General features: G+C 50.7%; 1 protein-coding gene across 1 annotated transcript in view; it reads right to left on the bottom strand.

Moving 5' to 3' along the window:
• Positions 1-17,808, bottom strand: part of SHANK2 (SH3 and multiple ankyrin repeat domains 2) — a 462,517-nt gene that overhangs the window by 412,688 nt on the left and 32,021 nt on the right. Inside the window, exons 5-6 of the mRNA XM_060104098.1 lie at positions 2,574-2,725; positions 1,375-1,542 (exon numbers count right to left, since the gene is read on the bottom strand). Of these exons, the coding sequence (XP_059960081.1) occupies positions 1,375-1,542; positions 2,574-2,725 (320 nt within the window). The remainder of the gene's footprint in view (positions 1-1,374; positions 1,543-2,573; positions 2,726-17,808) is intronic.

Below are 17,808 nucleotides of genomic sequence, written 5' to 3'. Positions count from 1 at the left end.
GCTCGGACGCCAAGTGACAACCCCGCTGGGGGAGGGGCAACTCCTCCCAGCACCTTCTTCAGTGAAGCCCTGGAGACCTGGAACCGGTCACTGGCGAGGTCCACGCTGGGCCCTCCGTCCCCTGTGTCCCCTGAGCAGCTCACCCCCCGCCCCCCGCACAGAAGAAGCCAACAGTACCGACGCCATCCACTGCCCAGCACCACTGTGGGCGACAAACAGAGCAACGCAGGCTCTGGGGTTGTGTGCAGCCTTGGTCGGGGAGCTGGGGGCCCAGGATGTGACACTCCAGGCAGAAGCAACGGCTTCAGCCAAGAGGCCAAAGCAGGAAGGCTGGGCTTATCCGGAAAACACTGGGTCTTGCTAACATTCCGTCCTCTCTATGGCCCGAAGGTGTGGGAGGCCCTGCTGATGCCCACTTTACAGATGAGCAAACAGAGGCCCAGCGGGCAGGCAGGCATCACTGCTCCTCTGAGGTCCCGCCCAGGGTGTGGGCTCGAAGCTGTGAGCAGCTTCGCAGAAATTCCCCCCTCCCCCAGCACAGTCCCGTCACACCACAGGAGGGAACTGGATGCTTCTCCAGGCTGCGGGGACGCTGATGAACCGGAACTGAGCACTAGAAAGGCCAGGCGGGGGTGGGCCCGGGCCCACCCGCTGCACCTCAGCAGCCGGGTCCTCTGCCTACAGTGGGCAGGTGCGTGACCCTGCTCAGATGGGCAGATGTGTAAGGTGACGGCGGTGGAGGGAAACAGGCAGCCTGAGAAGCAGTGAAATTTACTGCAACGTAAAGGCCCAGCAAGAGAACGTCAGAACCTCTTCCTTGACCTCCTGGACGGGCTCTCCCCTTGACCTCCTGGGCGGATATTCCCCCTCTGCTTTCCCAAACCCACTGTCCACCCTTCTCCACCCGGAGACCCTGACCTCCAGGCCTGCACCACTAGGCTCTGTGATTGGCCTGCTCTGGCGGGGCTCAGCCAATGGGAGGGCGGGAGGATGGAGCAGCCGTCGTACTTCCCCGCATCCCTCCGCGACACGGCTCCCGCTGGGGGCTCTCCTCCTCGGCCCGCTGTCCCCGCTTCCAGGGACACAGTGTCTCCTCTCCTTGCCCTCGGTCCACTAAAGGCTCTTCATCGGAGCCACTAGGTGGATCTGTTTCTGTCACGACTACAGCCGACATTCCCCCAACTCCAGTGTTGCAGGTGGGATCTGGGAAACGTTCGCCTCATCCACGGAAATCGGGCCCTGTGCTGGGTCACCTGTGCTCAGAAAGCACCTGCATGCTCTATCAGGGCGCCCACGGCTCCTACGGAGGGGACATTCACCCAGCACCCCAGCCCCGCCCGTCGGGAGAGCAGGTGAGGGGCGAGCCCCACGCACCTGGTGGATCTCGTGCCAGCCGTTCTCGTCCTTGCAGCTCACGGCCGCGTGCTCGTGCAGCAGCAGCTCGCAGCAGCAGGGGTCGCCCCCGACCACCGCAGTGTGATACAGCGGCGTGAGACCGTAGCTGTCCTTGTAATCCGGGGATGCTCCAAGCTCCAACAGGGTCTGAAAAAAACACCAACGTGTGGTCACTGGTCTCACAACCCCCTTCACAGAAGTGGATCGATCAAGAAGGAAGAGGAAGGTCACGCTCCCCCGGGCCAGGGTGACGGAGCCCTCGGCTCCCGAGCTTTTCCTGGCCTCCCAGAATTAAGGAGGCCTCAACTTAGATGACGAAGTTTCTGGCCCTAAAGGAGCACTTGGTGCCAGGCATGCACACGTGCTTACACATCCGGGAGATGGGGAGGCTTTCTGCACACGTGGCCCTCTGGGCAGTACCTGCTTGAGCCTGGCTGGTCCCTGTGGACCAGCGGACAGCAACGAGGGGAAGGTGACATTTTCAGGAAAAAGGTGTGAACCTAAAAGTCCAGTGTAAACCATCTCCATGCACGTCCTGCAGCTGGCAAAACTAGCAAGCACTGTCAAGAACACTTGATTTCCGAGGAAGCCAGCTGATGAGTGTGCAGCTGCTATGCAGTTAAGAAGTCTGCTTTACAGAAAAGCACCATCTTGGGGGTCGTCACCCCACAGCAGTGGGTCCTCTCCCCTCCTCGCCAGGGCCCTGATAGAGCATGGGCTGGGGGCATGCGCCCTGTGCCCGCAGGCACAGAGCCAGGGCCAGTAGAGCAGGCTCGAAGAACAGTGTGGGGAGGAAGACGGGGGTGAGGTCCGCCCTCCCCCCTCCCTCGGCATCAGCTTCTAATGTCTGGGACGGCTCTGGCAGCAGCGAGGCTGGCTCAGTGGCGGAGGGTTGGCTTTGCAGGCCCCTCCCGTGGAGGGAGGTGGGTTTGAGCTGAAAATACGAGCCCTTAGGCGGAATCAGAAGGGGAAAGATAACTTTCTGTGAGCAGCAGATTCTATAATAAAAGCAACCACACCAAGGGTGGGGGGGAGGGTCAGACCACACTTCTAAGCTCTAGTCAGACACAATTTGGGGTCACTTCAGGTGGCTGTCGTGGGATGGGGAGTGGGGCAGGGCGTACCCAGGGGATCAAGGAAGGGGGGGCGTCACCGTGTGAGATGGGCCCCACCTGTACCTTCAGGGCCAGCAGGCTCCTGGCGCGGGCGGCTTTGTGCAGGGCCGTCATCCCGTCTTTGGCGCGGAAGTCCAGGTGGGCCCCGCCGTTTCGGAGAGCTTTGATCACCTCCACGGGGTCGTCCAGCTGCGCGGCTAAGGTCAGGGGAGTCTCTAGGGGCCCAAACACATGCACATCAGAACCAGCACTTGGGGAAAAGCTGCCAAGTCACATGACCCCCTTAACCAAGTTCAAACGTCCCAAAGCGAGCTTGACAAACTGACCCGCCAGGGCATCACGGCTCCCACCCACCTGCCGACCCCAAACGTCTGTGCACTTAGCATGGCTCTGGCAACCCTAGTGACGATGGCGGTGACTCTCGCGGTCACGGGCAAATAAAAACGGGGGCAGAGGCAGGGTTCCACATCAGCCCCTTGTGGGCTCTGAGTTCGAGAAGCTGCCCCGGCTGCCTCTGCCCTCGGTACACAGAATCCCGCAGCCCCAGCCGACGCTGTCCTGTAGGAGGAGGAGGGGTCAGTCGGGGCTGCAGCTAAAGACTGGAAAGGCAGATGCCCGCCTTTCTTCATTTCAACTTCACAGCATCTACAGGTATCTTGGCAGATGCCAGGGACTGAGCTGCAGGGAAACAAACGTGAGTAAGACATAGGGTCATGCCCTGCAGGGGTCTCCATCTGGGAGAGCAGAGAGACCCCGACAGTCATCATGATGGGACCGGACCAACGCAAGGAAGGGCCCACATATGCAGTGGGGCAGAGGCCCAGGGGGCCGAAGGCTGAAGCCCGCCTCTGTGGCGACGAGGGTCAGGAAGGGGCTCCCACACCCCGTGCAGGTGGACCAGGCTGCAGGTGGCCATGGCCGAGCATGTCAGTCTTTGTTATCGGACGTCCCTCCTCAGTGACCCTCACGCGCCCGCCATCGCCACCGCCAAGCAGAGCGCGTGATTCTGATGTGGTTAATTTGAGAGGCTCTTACGTTACAGAAAAGTGCAAAGAGTAAAACCACAACATGCAGGTTCCCGTGGCCCCAAAACACTAATAGTCAATAAGGAATCGTTCTGTCCTCAAGCACGTTTTGAGAGTAAAAGGACTGGGGCATCTTCCATGGGGTGGAACGCCCTGCTAACTGCCTGTCACTGACACGTCGTCACATCACCGTCCATCCCCAGGAAAGGCAACGTCATCACAAATCTAGATTGACGACTCCCTTCTATTTTCAGTTACATTTATTTATCCATAAATGGGCACGGTTTGGGGGGCTCTTAAAATTCACCGCTGGAATCCCTCTGCACCTTGATTTTTCGTGGTGAGTCTCGTGGGCTTACTCCGCTCCTTGAAACTCATCTGCAGCGGGTAGACACACCCTAGAGCATGTGTAAAGTGCAACTTATGCATTCTCTCCCAAGGGAGGTGGTACGATGCTTACGAATGCCACTGACGCATCCCTGCTGTGTACCTATGACAGGCACCTTGTCACGCGGGGGTTTTTGAAAATTAGGAGTTTGGGGACTTCCCTGGTGGTCCAGTGGTTAAGACTCCACACTCCCAATGCAGGGTGCCCGGATTCGACCCCTGGTCGGGAAACTAAGAGCCCATATACCACAGCTAAGAGTTTGCATGCCGCAACTACTGAGCCCGCACGCTCTAGAACCCACACGCCACAACTGGAGAAGCCCACGTGCTGCAATGAAGACCTGGTGCAGCCTAAATAATAAAATAAATTAATTAATTAATAAAAAATAAAAATAGGCATTTTCTGGGACAGCCAGGGGACTCTAGTGACAGTGGGAATGTGCCCTCACAGAAATCATCCACAAGGCAAGGAAAGCGTGGCATGGTGAGGGGTGTTTGGGAATCCAGACCATCTGGGAAATAGGGGTAGAGATGTGGAAACGGGGCAGACGTGCAGAGAGAAGCACACTCAGAGAGAGAGAGCAGCATCCGAGGGTCTGGGTTCCTTGCAGGGAAAAGACAGCACAGGAGGGCGGTGGGTGAGGGGTGATCTGGGAAGGGCGTAAAGGACAGGGCCGTCGGGAGCAGCCAGCAACTACCCTCCAAAGCCAAGTCCCTCAGAGCAGCTCCTCAAGTCTGAGGTCAGCATATTCGGGATGATGGCACCTGGGGCAAGGTCAACCTTCCAAACGATTCGGGCTTTTCTTTCTTATGTGGCTGTCTGCACGCAGCCAGCGGAAAAGCTAGGCGGTCCAAAGGAGATTTTTTTTTTTGTTTATACGGCACTGTTTTCATAGCTGACGGCGTCAAGGTCATTTTACAATGAGAACACTGTCTCAGAGGGAGGCATTGGCAAATGGTAAAATTCCAAATCACAGACCCCTGTGGCCCGGCCGGGCAGACAGCGCTGGGCACGTAAGCAAGTGGCGAGAACTAGATAGCCGTGGCTGGCTGTGCGTCTCCTGTATGAGCTGGGACCTCCAGCCCATGGACGCCATCCAGGGACATCGAGTGGCATGTGGCAGCATCTCGAGGGTTCCAGAGACCCTCCTTGAATGACACTGCAGACCTGCCACGTTCACACCCGCCACATTCAGACCCGGCCAGGACCCACGCTGGCGAGGTCAGGGGGGCCCCCAGCTTAGACCTCACGTTCAGGAAGGTTCAGGAAGGGGGCGTCCATTGAAACTCCACATGGGCGGATGGGACCACCAAGAAGATGCTCATCAATCAGCTGCTGCACTGTCTGTATAACCGGGTTACATGGGGTCCCTCCTCCAATGCACTTGGGAATGGCAGTTCCCTGGCACCACAGTGCTTTGAAAATTTTTCTGGTTTTGCATTTCGTAATTTTCTAAGTTTTATAAAAAATACACAGGAACCTCCACAGATATAACCTCATCAGGGGACCGAGGTCTCTCATCTTTGGAGATGACTCTAAAGACAGAACTCCCTCCAACCTAGAAACTGCCTGCTGGCATTTTGGCTCCGGGAATGACCAGGTCGTGCTTTGAAGGGTAGGTTTTTGGGTGGGCACGAGGAGGGAGGTGCCTACGAGCACAGCAGCAGGGCGCCAGCTCCACGGCTTGCGGTCTGTCTGGGTGTTGGGGGAGACCTGGGCAGGAGACTGTGCAGGCACAGGACGGCCGCCGAGTCCTGCAGCTGGGAGTGTGCACCAGCCTGGGTGCAGGGGCGCATCCGGGGGCCTCGGAAGGACCCGGGGACCAGAGCCTGGTGAGAACCTCCCGCAGAGCCAGCACAGCCCAGCTCTGCTCCTGAAAGGCTGGGTGGCCTCCAGCAGGTGTCCCAAACTCTCTGGGCCTCAGTTTCCACACGTATATGGTCAGGGTAAAAGCAGGACCTGCACTCTGTGGGGCTCTGTGAGGATCGAATGTCACATCCGATGCTGGAACAGTGCCCAGCCCACAGTCAGAGTCTCTCCAGGGGATTCAGCTAGAGATGGGCTTTATTTTCTTCATTACGTTTTTTTCCTGTATTTTTAAAAACCTGTGCCATGCGTTTATTATGTTATAATCATAAAAGTGATTTCTAAAATAAACTGTGAAGCCAATGCTTATTCTCACACTCACCCTCCCCCTGGACAGGCACAACCCCTCATGACTGTCTTTCTTTTCTCAGCAAGAGATGGTCTTGGTGCCCCCAGGATGCAGACCAAGTGAAATAGGCATTCACAGGCCTACTAAGTGCCCTGCCCTGTGCTGGGGATGGTGGCTGTCCCGCGGCAGGGGGAACCAGGCATATCTCCTCGAGCTATTATAAGACAGATGGATATACAGACAGGTAGATAGGTAGGTGGGTGGGTGGGTGGGTAGATGTGAGGGAGGGAGAGAGAGGGAGGGAGGGAGGGAGGGATGGGTAAAGGAAGGGTACACAGACAGAGATGCATACATGCACACAGACGGTTAAAAATGAGTTGAACAAAACAACACAAGATTAATATTTGATCTCAAGGTTGTCCGAGGGAGCACAAACAGTGCACTCAATTTATCTTTGTAAATAATTAACCCATTACTGAATATAAGACCCATTACTGAATTATTCCTAATCGAGAGATTATGCCCACCCCATTCCCTGTACCCATTTGCCTCATGCAAAACGACACAGGTGGGAAAAGCCTGGCCTTGGGGCTGGAAACTTCAAGTTCGAGTCTGGGCTCAGTTGTGACTTTGACAGAAGCCTTGAACCCCCCAGGGACCTCAGCCACACCTCAAAATTCCCAAGGACCAGCGAGAGAAAAGGCGGGATTCGGGGATTCCTTCCTCATTACCTAGAACAGCAGTTCTCAGACTTTGGCATGTGTGAGAATCACCCAAAGAGCTGGTTAATGCAAAGCATACTGGCTCCATTCCCAAAAACGCTTCCATAGGACTGGAGGGCTGAGAATCTGCATCTCTGAGAGTGATCCTAGAGGTCCAAGGGGTACACTTTGCTAGAGGACAGCTTCACATACTTGACTGCACGGTGACATCACGTGCTCCCACCCCCCAGACACTAATTGAATCGGTGTGGTGCATGACCCAAGTGTTAGGATGCGTACAACTTCCCAAAGTGGTTTTTAACGTGCAGCTGAGTTTGAGACCCTCTGCTCTAAACACCTGCTAATTCAAATGTGCTCCATGGGTAGCAGCATGTGGGCATGACCAGGAACTGGTTAGAAATGCAAAATCTCTGGTCCCACTCCAGATCTACAGAATCAGAACTGACTTTTAACAAGATGGCCAGGTAACTCATAGACATCAAGTCTGAGATGCATGGACCTAGAGCACAGCTCTCCCACTTTATCATGTATGTGATCCATAAACAAGCAAACCAAGAAAAATGGTGCTATGTCCTCCATATGGATTTATCCCTTTATTTATAAGCCATACGTGACCATGGGAAAAAGAACAGTCTTTTAAACAAGTGGTGCAGGGTCCACTGGATTTCCACATGCAAAGGAATGAAGTCAGAGCTCTACCTCACACCATATACAAAACTTATCAAAATGAATCACAGACCTCAATGTAAAAGCTAAAACTATAAAACTCACAGACGAGAACTCAGGATTAGATCCTTGTGACCTTGGGTTAGGCAATATTTTTAGATATGACACCCAAAGCACAAGCAACAAAAGAAAAAATAGATCAATTAGATGTTACCAAAATTTAAAACTTTTCTGCATCAAAGTACACTATCAAGAAAGTGGAAAGACAACCCACAGACTGGGAGACAATATGTGCAAATCATATATCTGCTAAGGAACCTGTACCCAGAATATATAAAGAACTCTTACAACTCAACAAGAAAAGACAAATACGGGCAATAATATCAAAATATGGGCAAAGGATCAAGTAGTCATTTCCCCAAAGATATACAAATGGCTAATAAGCACATGAAAAGAATAACCAACCAATATCACTGGTCATTAGGGAAATGCAAATAAAGCCACAACGAGATATGACTTTATACTCACTAAGATGGTTATAGTAAAAAAAAAAAAAAAAGATAATAGTAAATGTTGATGAGGATGTGGAGAAACTGGAACTCTCATCCACTGCTGGTGGGATGTAAAATGGTGCCGCTTCTTTGGAAAACTATCTGGCAGCCCCTCAAAAGGTTGAACATGGAGCTACTATATGACCCAGCAATTCCCTGCCCCCCACCAGGTATATACCCAGGAGACGGGAAAGCATATGTCCACACAATTTGTACAAGAATAATCACAGCAGCATTGTCACAACAGACAAAAAGTGGAAACAACTCCAAATGTCCATCAACTGATGAGCTGATAAACAAAAGGAGTAGATACAGTGGAATATTACCCGGCCATCAGAAGGAGCGAAGCACTGACACATGCTACAACATGGATGAACCTTGAAAACATTATGTTGAGTCAAAGAAACGAGACACGAAAGGGCACATATTGTGTGATTCCATTTCTACAAAGTGTCCAGAACAGGCAAATCCAAAGAGACAGGAAGTAGATGAGTGGCTGCCAGGGGCTGGGGGGTGTGGGGAGTGGGAGGAAAAGGGGGGTCACTGCTAGTGGGTACTGGAGCTCTTTTTGATGTGATGAGAGTGTTCTAAAATTAGACAGTGGTGATAGTGCACAACCCTGTGAATATATTTTTTAAAACCACTGAATTGCACACTTTAAATGGGTGAATTTAATGGTATGTGAAATGTTTCAACAAAGCCTTACAAAAAACAAAAACCGAATTTTAATCGTACGTCGATTATACCTTAATAAAATTTTTAAATAAACAATACACGCCCTATGGCACTCATATATTAAATAAATTACAGAATACACATAGATAAAATGTTTTTAAATGGGGAGATAGATCGTTTGGTGTTTTCTGCTCTACCCCAGTGGTCATCTGTGCCTTCTTTGTAAGACGACAGGACAGCGAAGGTGAGTCCAAAATGTCTTGTAGGTTAAGGCTCTCCAATCATCCAGCTCACCAACTGACACCTGTCCACAGCAACCACACAACCTGCCTTGTCCATGTAAATGCTCACGTGACTGTGAGAACCAGGTGCACTAACTCGGCCCCCCACTCCACCTCCGGCACCTCGGGGTCACAGGGTGCACAGGAGGGGGTAACTCACTGCCCTGTTATCACAGACAATGGGGTGGGTGGGTGGCTGTGGGCATGGGAGCCACTTACCAGGATGGACAGCACCTGTCTGGATACACCAGCACCTCTGACATTGATCTGCATTCAGTGCTTCAGTGTTCATTATTTCGTTATGAGTGAATCATGCAAAATCACAAAATCTTCTAGTATGCTAAAATAGGGATCCCTATCCACCAGAATATTTGATTAATAACCCACCCCTGACCATGAAAGAGAATGAGATTTACAGTTATCTTCCTCTGCACAGTCATGGCTCTCGAGTGAGGACACTTCCCCGTGAAGAGCTCCCAGGCCAGCATGTGAGACTCATCCAAATGACCCAAGGGCCTTTGAGGCCATTAAGCAGAGTGGATGGTGATGGTGGGTTTCCCCCAAACTGTCAGCACCCCCGAGCATTCCAGCAACTGGCTCCCATGTGGGTCCACAAGCCAGCGGAGCCATCCTTGCATTCCCACTACCTGCCACAAACGGAACGGTCCTGACCATCCATCCTCACGGTCTCCCTGAATCTGGCTTCGGTGCTCAGATGTGCTGCAGAGCAGACAGTCCCGAATGGGTTCATGAGGCCGAGATTTGTGGTCAGAAACTGACAGGGAGAAACAGACACAAATCTCTTTTCTGCGAGGGGAATCTTTGACAACAGGGAACAAAAGCATGGAGGCAACGTGAAGAGATTTTGGTGAAAAGAACAAGAGCCTCGTGTTCCAGATAAAAATCTCTGTTACCAAGAGGTGACTTGGCTCGTTTCATAAGAGTTAGCGGATCTGGCCTTGCTGGACCCAGATGAGCAGAATTTCCAACAGCACCAGGAAAGCCACGCATGCAGGTTCTTCGTTCCCCTGATAGAATTACTTCAGATAGAATGAGGCCTGTGAAGGTAGAACGCACATAGCAACTGCTTGGAGATCAAACAGTTTAAAAGTGCATGATTCTTCAGACTTGAGATTGCCAAGGGGGAGGGGCTGTGGGGGCAGAAGTGTCGGGAGTTTGGGATCAGCAGATGCAAACTATCGACATTATATAAAGAACGGATAAACCACAAGGTCCTGCTGTAGAGCGCATGGAACAATATTCAACATCCTGTGATAAACCACTATGGAAAAGAATATGAAAAGGTATATACATATATATATACAGGCATAACTGAATCACTTTGCTGTACAGCAAAAGTTAACACAACATTGTAAGTCAACTATACTTCCATAAAATTTTTTTAAAAAGTGGATGCTTCTTGCTCCCAGACAGGTGTCCGGGGCTTGTTGGTGTCGGCTGCGAGGACCATGAGGGGAATGGGCCATGCGGTCCCATTTGTCCATCAGGTTGTGGAGAAGGCATGGGTGAGAAGTTGTGATTTTTGTCCTTCCAATAGCAAAATCAAGGAGGGCAGGCTCTGAGAAGTGGTCTATGGCCTGTGATTTTCCTTCTTTCTTTTTTTTTTTTAAAGCATTACTATTTTTTAAATTAACTTATTTATTTTTGGCTGTGTCGGGTCTTCGTTGCTGTGCGCTGGCTTTCTCTAGTTGCGGTGAGCGGGGGCTACTCTTCGTTGTGGTGCGCGGGCTTCTCACTGTGGTAGCTTCTCTTGTTGTGGAGCACGGGCTCTAGGCACGCGAGTTTCAGTAGTTGTGGCGCGTGGGCTCAGTAGTTGTGGCTCGCGGGCTCTAAAGCGCAGGCTCAGTAGTTGTGGCACACGGGCTTAGTTGCTCAGCGGCGTGTGGGATCTTCCCGGACCAGGGCTCGAACCCGTGTCCCCTGTGTTGGCAGGCAGATTCTTAACCACTGCACCACCAGGGAAGTCCCAATGGCCTGTGATTTTCTTACAACTAAAGCCCTGGGCAAAAACACACACACACACACACAGACACACAGGTACTAATGTGGTTTGAAGCAGACACATGGGACCTATCAAACCAAAAATTTGGAAAGTACAGGACATTTTGAGCAAGTAAGCATTCAAGGCTAGAACAATGAGATCCCACTACACACCTGTTAGCATGGATAGAATCCAAAACACTGACAAACCCAACTTCTGGCAAAGATGCAGAGCAAGAACAGAGAATTCTCATCATTGCTGGTAGGAAGGCAAAAATGGTACAGCCTCTTAGGAAGACAGTCTGGCAGTTTCTTTCTAAACTAAAAAATGTTTTACCATATGATCCAACAACTGTGCTCCTTGGTATTCACACAACTGATTTGAAAACTTATGTCTACACCACAACCTACACACAAGTGTTTGCAGCAGTTTTGTTCATATTCACCAAAAGCTGGAAGCAACCAAGAAGCCCTTCAATAGGTGAACAGATAATCAAAACCAGGACGTCCATACAGTGGATTATTCAGTAATTAAAAAGGAAAGTGCTCTCAAGTCATAAAAAAGATACGGCTAAATCTTAAATGCATGTGGTTAAGGGAAAGAAGCCAGTCTGAAAAAGCTACACACTGTATAATTCCAATGATATGATATTCTGGAAAACTTAAAACTATGGAGATGGTAAACAGATCAGTGGTTGCCAGGGGCTCCAGAGAGGGGCAGGCAGGACTGAATAGGTAAAAGGCACAGGGGATTTTTTTTTAAAGTTGCAAAACTGTTCTGTATGACACTGTAATGGTGAGTATAAGAATTAAATATCTGTCAAAATCATAAACTCTACAGCACAAACAGTGAAGCGTAATGTATGCAAATTTTTAAAATAAAGCTTAAAAGCTCCTTTAGGAGACGTGGGATCCCAGGATAGAAGGCAGAATGTGACAAAAGAGTCTAATTGTATTAAAAACGTTAGAAACAACCTCACTGGAGGAGGTGGGGGAGTAAAGTGCTGACCTGTGTAACTGTGGGAATGAGTAGAGTCTGAAAGACAAAGGGCAAAAGAACTTCACGCAAGCACGGTTCTCTACTTGATAAAGTTGCTTTCCACTGTGGGGTGCAGGTCAACAATCTGGAAACCACTATACAGGTGCCCTGGAATTGAGCCATTAAATACACAGACGGCAGAGAGTGGAAGCCAGGCTTCTCACTGTCTATGCGGGAGGTTACAAAAAAGCAAGGAGAGGAGAGAATGATCCCCCTGGCAATGGATTAGGATTGGGGAGGTCAGTATGAACTCATGTTTAGCTTAATACAGATTCAGGTGGTTACACACAGAAACATTTATAGATTGGTACACACACGGATCTCCTTGTTCTTTCCTCTGACAGAGCTCAGAAGGAACTACTCCCCAGGGGCAATGAGCACACCCAGCACCCAGATCTTGGTTTCTAAGACCACTCTTCCAGGGCACTTGGGAGGAAGAGCAGATTCTAGGACTGGGGCAGGAAACATACAGAATGAGCCTGAAACACCTTCTGGTGCCAGGAAGCAAGAAAGAGGTCAAATCATCATCACCACCACCATCATCATCATCATCCTCATCATCATCCACATGGATGGGTATGTGTCAGAAGGACACAGGTGGAACTTCCCTGGTGGTCCGGTGGGTAAGACTCTGTGCTCCCAATGCAGGGGGCCCAGGTTCGATCCCTGGTCGGGGAACTGGATCCCACATGCATGCCGCAAGTAAGAAGTCCACACGCTGCAATGAAGATCCCCCGTGCTGCAACTAAAAGCTGGCGCAGCCAAAGTAAATAAATAAACAAATAATACATAAATAAATATTTTTTTAAAAAAGAAGTAACACTTCTATTAAAAAAAAAAAAAAGAAAAAAGACACAGTAGCCAAATGAAAGAGTTCCCAATGGCCGAAGCTGGAGCCATTTGAACAAAAAAATATGTAAAGTAGTACTGTATTATAACGCAAGGTGTAAGTTAAATATCCATGAGTCCACACTGATAAAAATAACTACATAAATAAATGAATTCTCTCCTCTGCAGAAGAATTCCAAGTAATTTATGGAGCTACACTGCCATCCAGGAGGTGGAACGGAACTGCTCATCTTTAAGTGTGGGCTGGGCTTAGTGACTTCCTTCCGAAGAGGACAGTCCATAAAGGGGGGGAAAGAGTTAACTACAGTGGGAAGCCTGACAAGCACACCTCAGCCAGGGGAGCAAGGTCCACATCACAGTGAGAAGTGTGCCCTTGATACGGTGCGATGAGAAGGGCATCTGCCTCTGCAGCCTTCTTCCCAAACCTACATACCAGCCCCATCTAATCATGACCTAAACTTGAGACAAACCTCAGCAGAGGGACATGCTACGAAACACCGCACCAGTTCTCCTCAAAACTGCCAAGGTCATCAAAAACAAGGAAAGCCCTAGAAGCTGTCACAACCAAGAGGGGCCTACAGAGACGGGAGCGCTAACTGTCATGAGGGATCCTGGAACAGAAAAAGGACATTCAGCAACTACTAACGAAAGCATGGGCGTGAGTTAATTATAACACATCACTATTGGTTCATTAATCATAACAAACGTACGCTACTCACGTAAGACGGTGACAGGGAAAAATGGGTGTGGGGCATGGAGGGGGAGACATCCTGTAAATCTAAAACTGCTGTAAAGTAATCATTTAAAAGAGCTGTGAAAAAAAAAACACCCCAAGGTTCATGTTTCAGCTAACCATTTCATGTAAAAATGCTGCTGCTGACTGTCCCCACGTGGCCCCCTGGGGACACCACTTACCCAAGGCTGTGTGTGCCTGTCATGGGTCACCTGAGTTCTCGGGCTGACATCCTCCTCCCCCTCCGGCCGGCTCTGCCACCGTCCCCAAAGCCAAGGCTCACTCCCGGGGGCCCCGTCTCTGCCGCCACATCACCGCCCCTTTCCCTACTACCTCAGGTTCTTAGTTAATGCATTGCATCTTCCTGGACCACACGCACCTGTATGAGTCACCTATAATCCTTTCTGAAATATGGCAGATTACACATAAGAAAACGTCGTCAATAATCGAATATGCTGTTTGGAGTTCTCACTTAAAAACAGGTCTCTCTGCACCAGAAACTGCACCCAACAAGCCAAATGCACCCAGACGTCTTCGGGGTCATTGGCTCGGCAGCCCTCAAGCTAACTGCACTGGCACTGGGTACTCTGTGCGTCTTGGACCCCCTGCAGACTGATGCTTACGAGGTCCCAGGGCTGTGTCCCCGAGGTGCTATTCCTGGGGAATTTCACACAGGGACTCGCTCAGGGGTTACGATGAGACTGTAGGATATGGACCAAAGGAGCACCAGCAGTAGACAGCAATCCAGTGTCCGAGGAACCTTCTAGTTGGGCCATGTGGGAGCTGGGCAGGGGCTCCCCGGGAGCCCGGCTGCAGGGGCGTATGGCAGAAGCAGGCACATCTCGGCCTGGATGACGAGCTGCTGGACTATCCCCGCCTGGAGGCTAACAGAGTCACTGAATCTCAGAAACGAAGCCCCGACTCACCACAGGGGCTCTGCAAAAACAGCCCCATCAACGCGTATTCAATTTCTACTTCTCACCGACATGCTTCAAGGGCTGAGAGACGTTTCTAGCTTTATTACAGCCCTGCCTTTGTTGTGCCCGGGCTTCTTTCAAGTTTGGGAAGACGTTGCAAAACAGAAGCCCGAAGTTTTGCTCGAGCTGTTAGTTTTACTTCCCTTTCAGGGCTCGAAACACCATCCATCTCGTCCCAGAGGTTCCAGCTGAAACAGGAGATGGGCCTGGCAGACGAGTCTACTTCTTTCTGCTACTGGCATCTTACCTGACCAAATTTCCATCAGAAAAGGTACTAGAAGGTCGGAATAACACGGGCTGCTTTGTTTTAACTGACAGGTCATTCCTCCAGGATTTAATTATCTTCTGTGCGTCCCTCAGTCCAGAAGTGATGCTTCACCCCACTTGGGTTCCCGAGCTCAGCCCAGGGGCACCTGAGAACCACGCAGGCCGAGTGCAGGGATGCAGCTCAGGTGTGAGCATCATCGCACTTCCTGCACTTAGGAAGGAAGCTGCTTTCAGCTCTCTGCTTGGGACGTGAAGTCTGGTTCTCGGCCAGATTCTGCCGATTACCAGGTGCCGATTACTCCGGGTGGAGCTGCTAGGACACAGGCACAGCCTGGGGCTGGCAGAGCCGCTGAGGACAACAGGGCAGTGTCTGGAGTAACGGGGATGGGGGCGGCTCTTCCTCCCTTGGGCCGGCCTGGCACTGCAGCAGAAGACTCCATCCAGGAGCTTGGCGACCACAGGCCCTCCAGTCCCGGACCCTCTGTGTCCGTCACGGCCTCAGCCACATCCCAGCAGCCACAGCACGGGAGAAGGGAGCCCACAGCCGACCCCGCCTCCCTTCCGCCCCGGGTGAGAGCCTGGCAAGCAAGGGCAAGCAAGCCGGCCTCGGCCCCCTCCCTCGAGGCGACCTGGCGCCCGGCCTCCGCTCTCGGAGACCCCGCTCCTCCAGGGATGCTGGCCTTGCAGACAGCCTGCTTCGTGGGAGCCTGAGGACTGAGGGAGACAGGCTTGCCACGCCCTGTGCACATCATCGGGCCCCAGAAGGTTCTTGTTTCACCTCGGCTGTCACTATTAAGTGCCCCCCATCACTTCTCAGGTGACGGGCCTAGGGTGCCAGCGTGTCCGGGACCAAGGGGCTTCCCAGACGGAGACCCTCAGTGTGAAAACCAGAGCTGTCCCTAGAAAACTGGGACAAGTTGGTCACACCACCTATCACCTGGGGGAGGCCACCAAATCAACCCCGTTTTCCTCCCTCTGGGTCCACAGCCAGGAGAAAACAACATGTACTGAGTTTCCATTGCGCCAATGACATGAGAGCCACATTCCGGAGACCCCACTGAGCGTGAGCCACTCCACACGGGGACACTTCACATGGACTCACCTAATACTCACACGTTCCCACCCCGCGGGGACCATCACCCTATGGAGCGGACAGAGGCGAGAGGGAAGTCGTGTGCTTGTCCCCCAGACGTTAAGGCGCTGGCCTCTCGGTGGAGCCTGTGTCACATCCTCTCCTGATATTTTCTCCGTTTGTAACTGGGTCACTATACGCCCTTGTCCAGGGAACTGCCCATGACTTAGTTTGTTTCCAAGAATGTCCACCCCATTATTCGCTTTTCTCATTCCACGTGTTGCCCTTGGTCCCCATTTTCCCTGCCTCTCAACCAGGACAGTCTGCTTCTCAGCTGGGGATGTGAGTGAAAATTCTCTAGGTGTGGAGAGTGGAGCAGTGATGCTGGACGAGGCGCTGACCTGCAGCAGAATCTCGGATCCACCCTCAGCTTCCGGTTCAGAACTTTCCGTGTTCACTACATCCTTTACCCTTTTTGTTTGTTGTAAATAGTCTTTTGTCTTAAAGAAAAAACCCACCATGTTTGATGACTGTCAATTTTGTCCACACAGAAACCTGCACAAAGGTTTCTAGCAACTTTAAGCATAATCACCAAAATTTGGAAGCCACCAAGATGCACCTCAGTAGGTGGATGGATAAATAAAATGTGGTCCATCCACACAATGGAATATTCTTTGGAACTAGAAAGAAGTGAGGGAGGGAAAGACTGGGAGTGTGGGATTAGCAGACGTAAACTATTATATACAGGGTGGATAGACAACAAGGTCCTACTTTAGAGCACAGGGAACTATATCCAACCTCCTGGGATAAACCATAATGGAAAAGAATATAAAAAAAGAAAGTCTCTGTGTATAACTGAATCACTTTGCTGTATAGCAGAGACTGGCACAACACTGTAAATCAACTCTACTTCAATATAAAAAAATGAGCTATCAAACCATGAAAATCAGGGAGGAAACATAAATGCATATTTGTAAGTGAAAGAAGGCAATCTGAAAAGGCCACACACTATATGATTCCAACCATATGACATTCTGGAAAAAGCCAAACTATGGAGACAGTAAAAAGATCAGTGGCTGCCAGGAGTTAGTGGGAGGGGGGGATGAACAGGCAGAGCACGGAGGATTTTCAGGGCAGGAAAACTAGCCTGCATGATGGTGGATATATGTCCTTATACATGTGTCTAAACCCACGGAATGTACAACACTGAGTGAACACTAATGTAAAAGTGGACTTGATTTCACTGTCTGACTTACTTCACTCTGTACGACAGTCTCTAGGTCAGAAAAGCAAGTATCATATATTAACGCATATTTGTGGAATCTAGAAAAATGGTACAGATGCACTGGTTTGCAAGGCAGAAATAGAGACACAGATGTAGAGAACAAACATATGGACACCAAGGGGGGAAAGGAGGGGTGGGGGGAAAGGAGGGGTGGGATGAATTGGGAGATGGGGATGGACATATATACACTAATATGTATAAAACAGATAAATAATGAGAACCTGCTGTAGAGCACAGGGAATTCTGCTTCACTTCGCCGTACAGTAGAAATGAACACAACACTGTAAAACAACTACACCCCAACTGAAAACAAAAGTGGACTTGAGTTAATAATAATGTAGCAATATAGGTTCATCAGTGTAAAAATGGTCACACTGATGCAAGATGTCAGTAGCGGGGGAGCCTGGGGGTGGCTGGTTATACGGGACCCCCTACTCTCGCATTCAATTTTCTGTAAACCTAAAACTACTCTAAAAAATGAAGGCTAATTTCAAAAATATGGGAGTGGGGTGAGGGGAGGGAAAGTTCTGCCTTACACAGAATATTTGCTATACGACATAAAACTGATGTAGAAAATTACCATTTGGCAGCCACCATGTGGGAGTTGTTCAA

Source organism: Mesoplodon densirostris, chromosome 7 (genome assembly GCF_025265405.1).
Source record: "Mesoplodon densirostris isolate mMesDen1 chromosome 7, mMesDen1 primary haplotype, whole genome shotgun sequence".
NCBI classification, from domain to species: Eukaryota; Metazoa; Chordata; class Mammalia; order Artiodactyla; family Ziphiidae; genus Mesoplodon; species Mesoplodon densirostris.
This window is presented reverse-complemented; position numbering and strand designations above follow the sequence as displayed.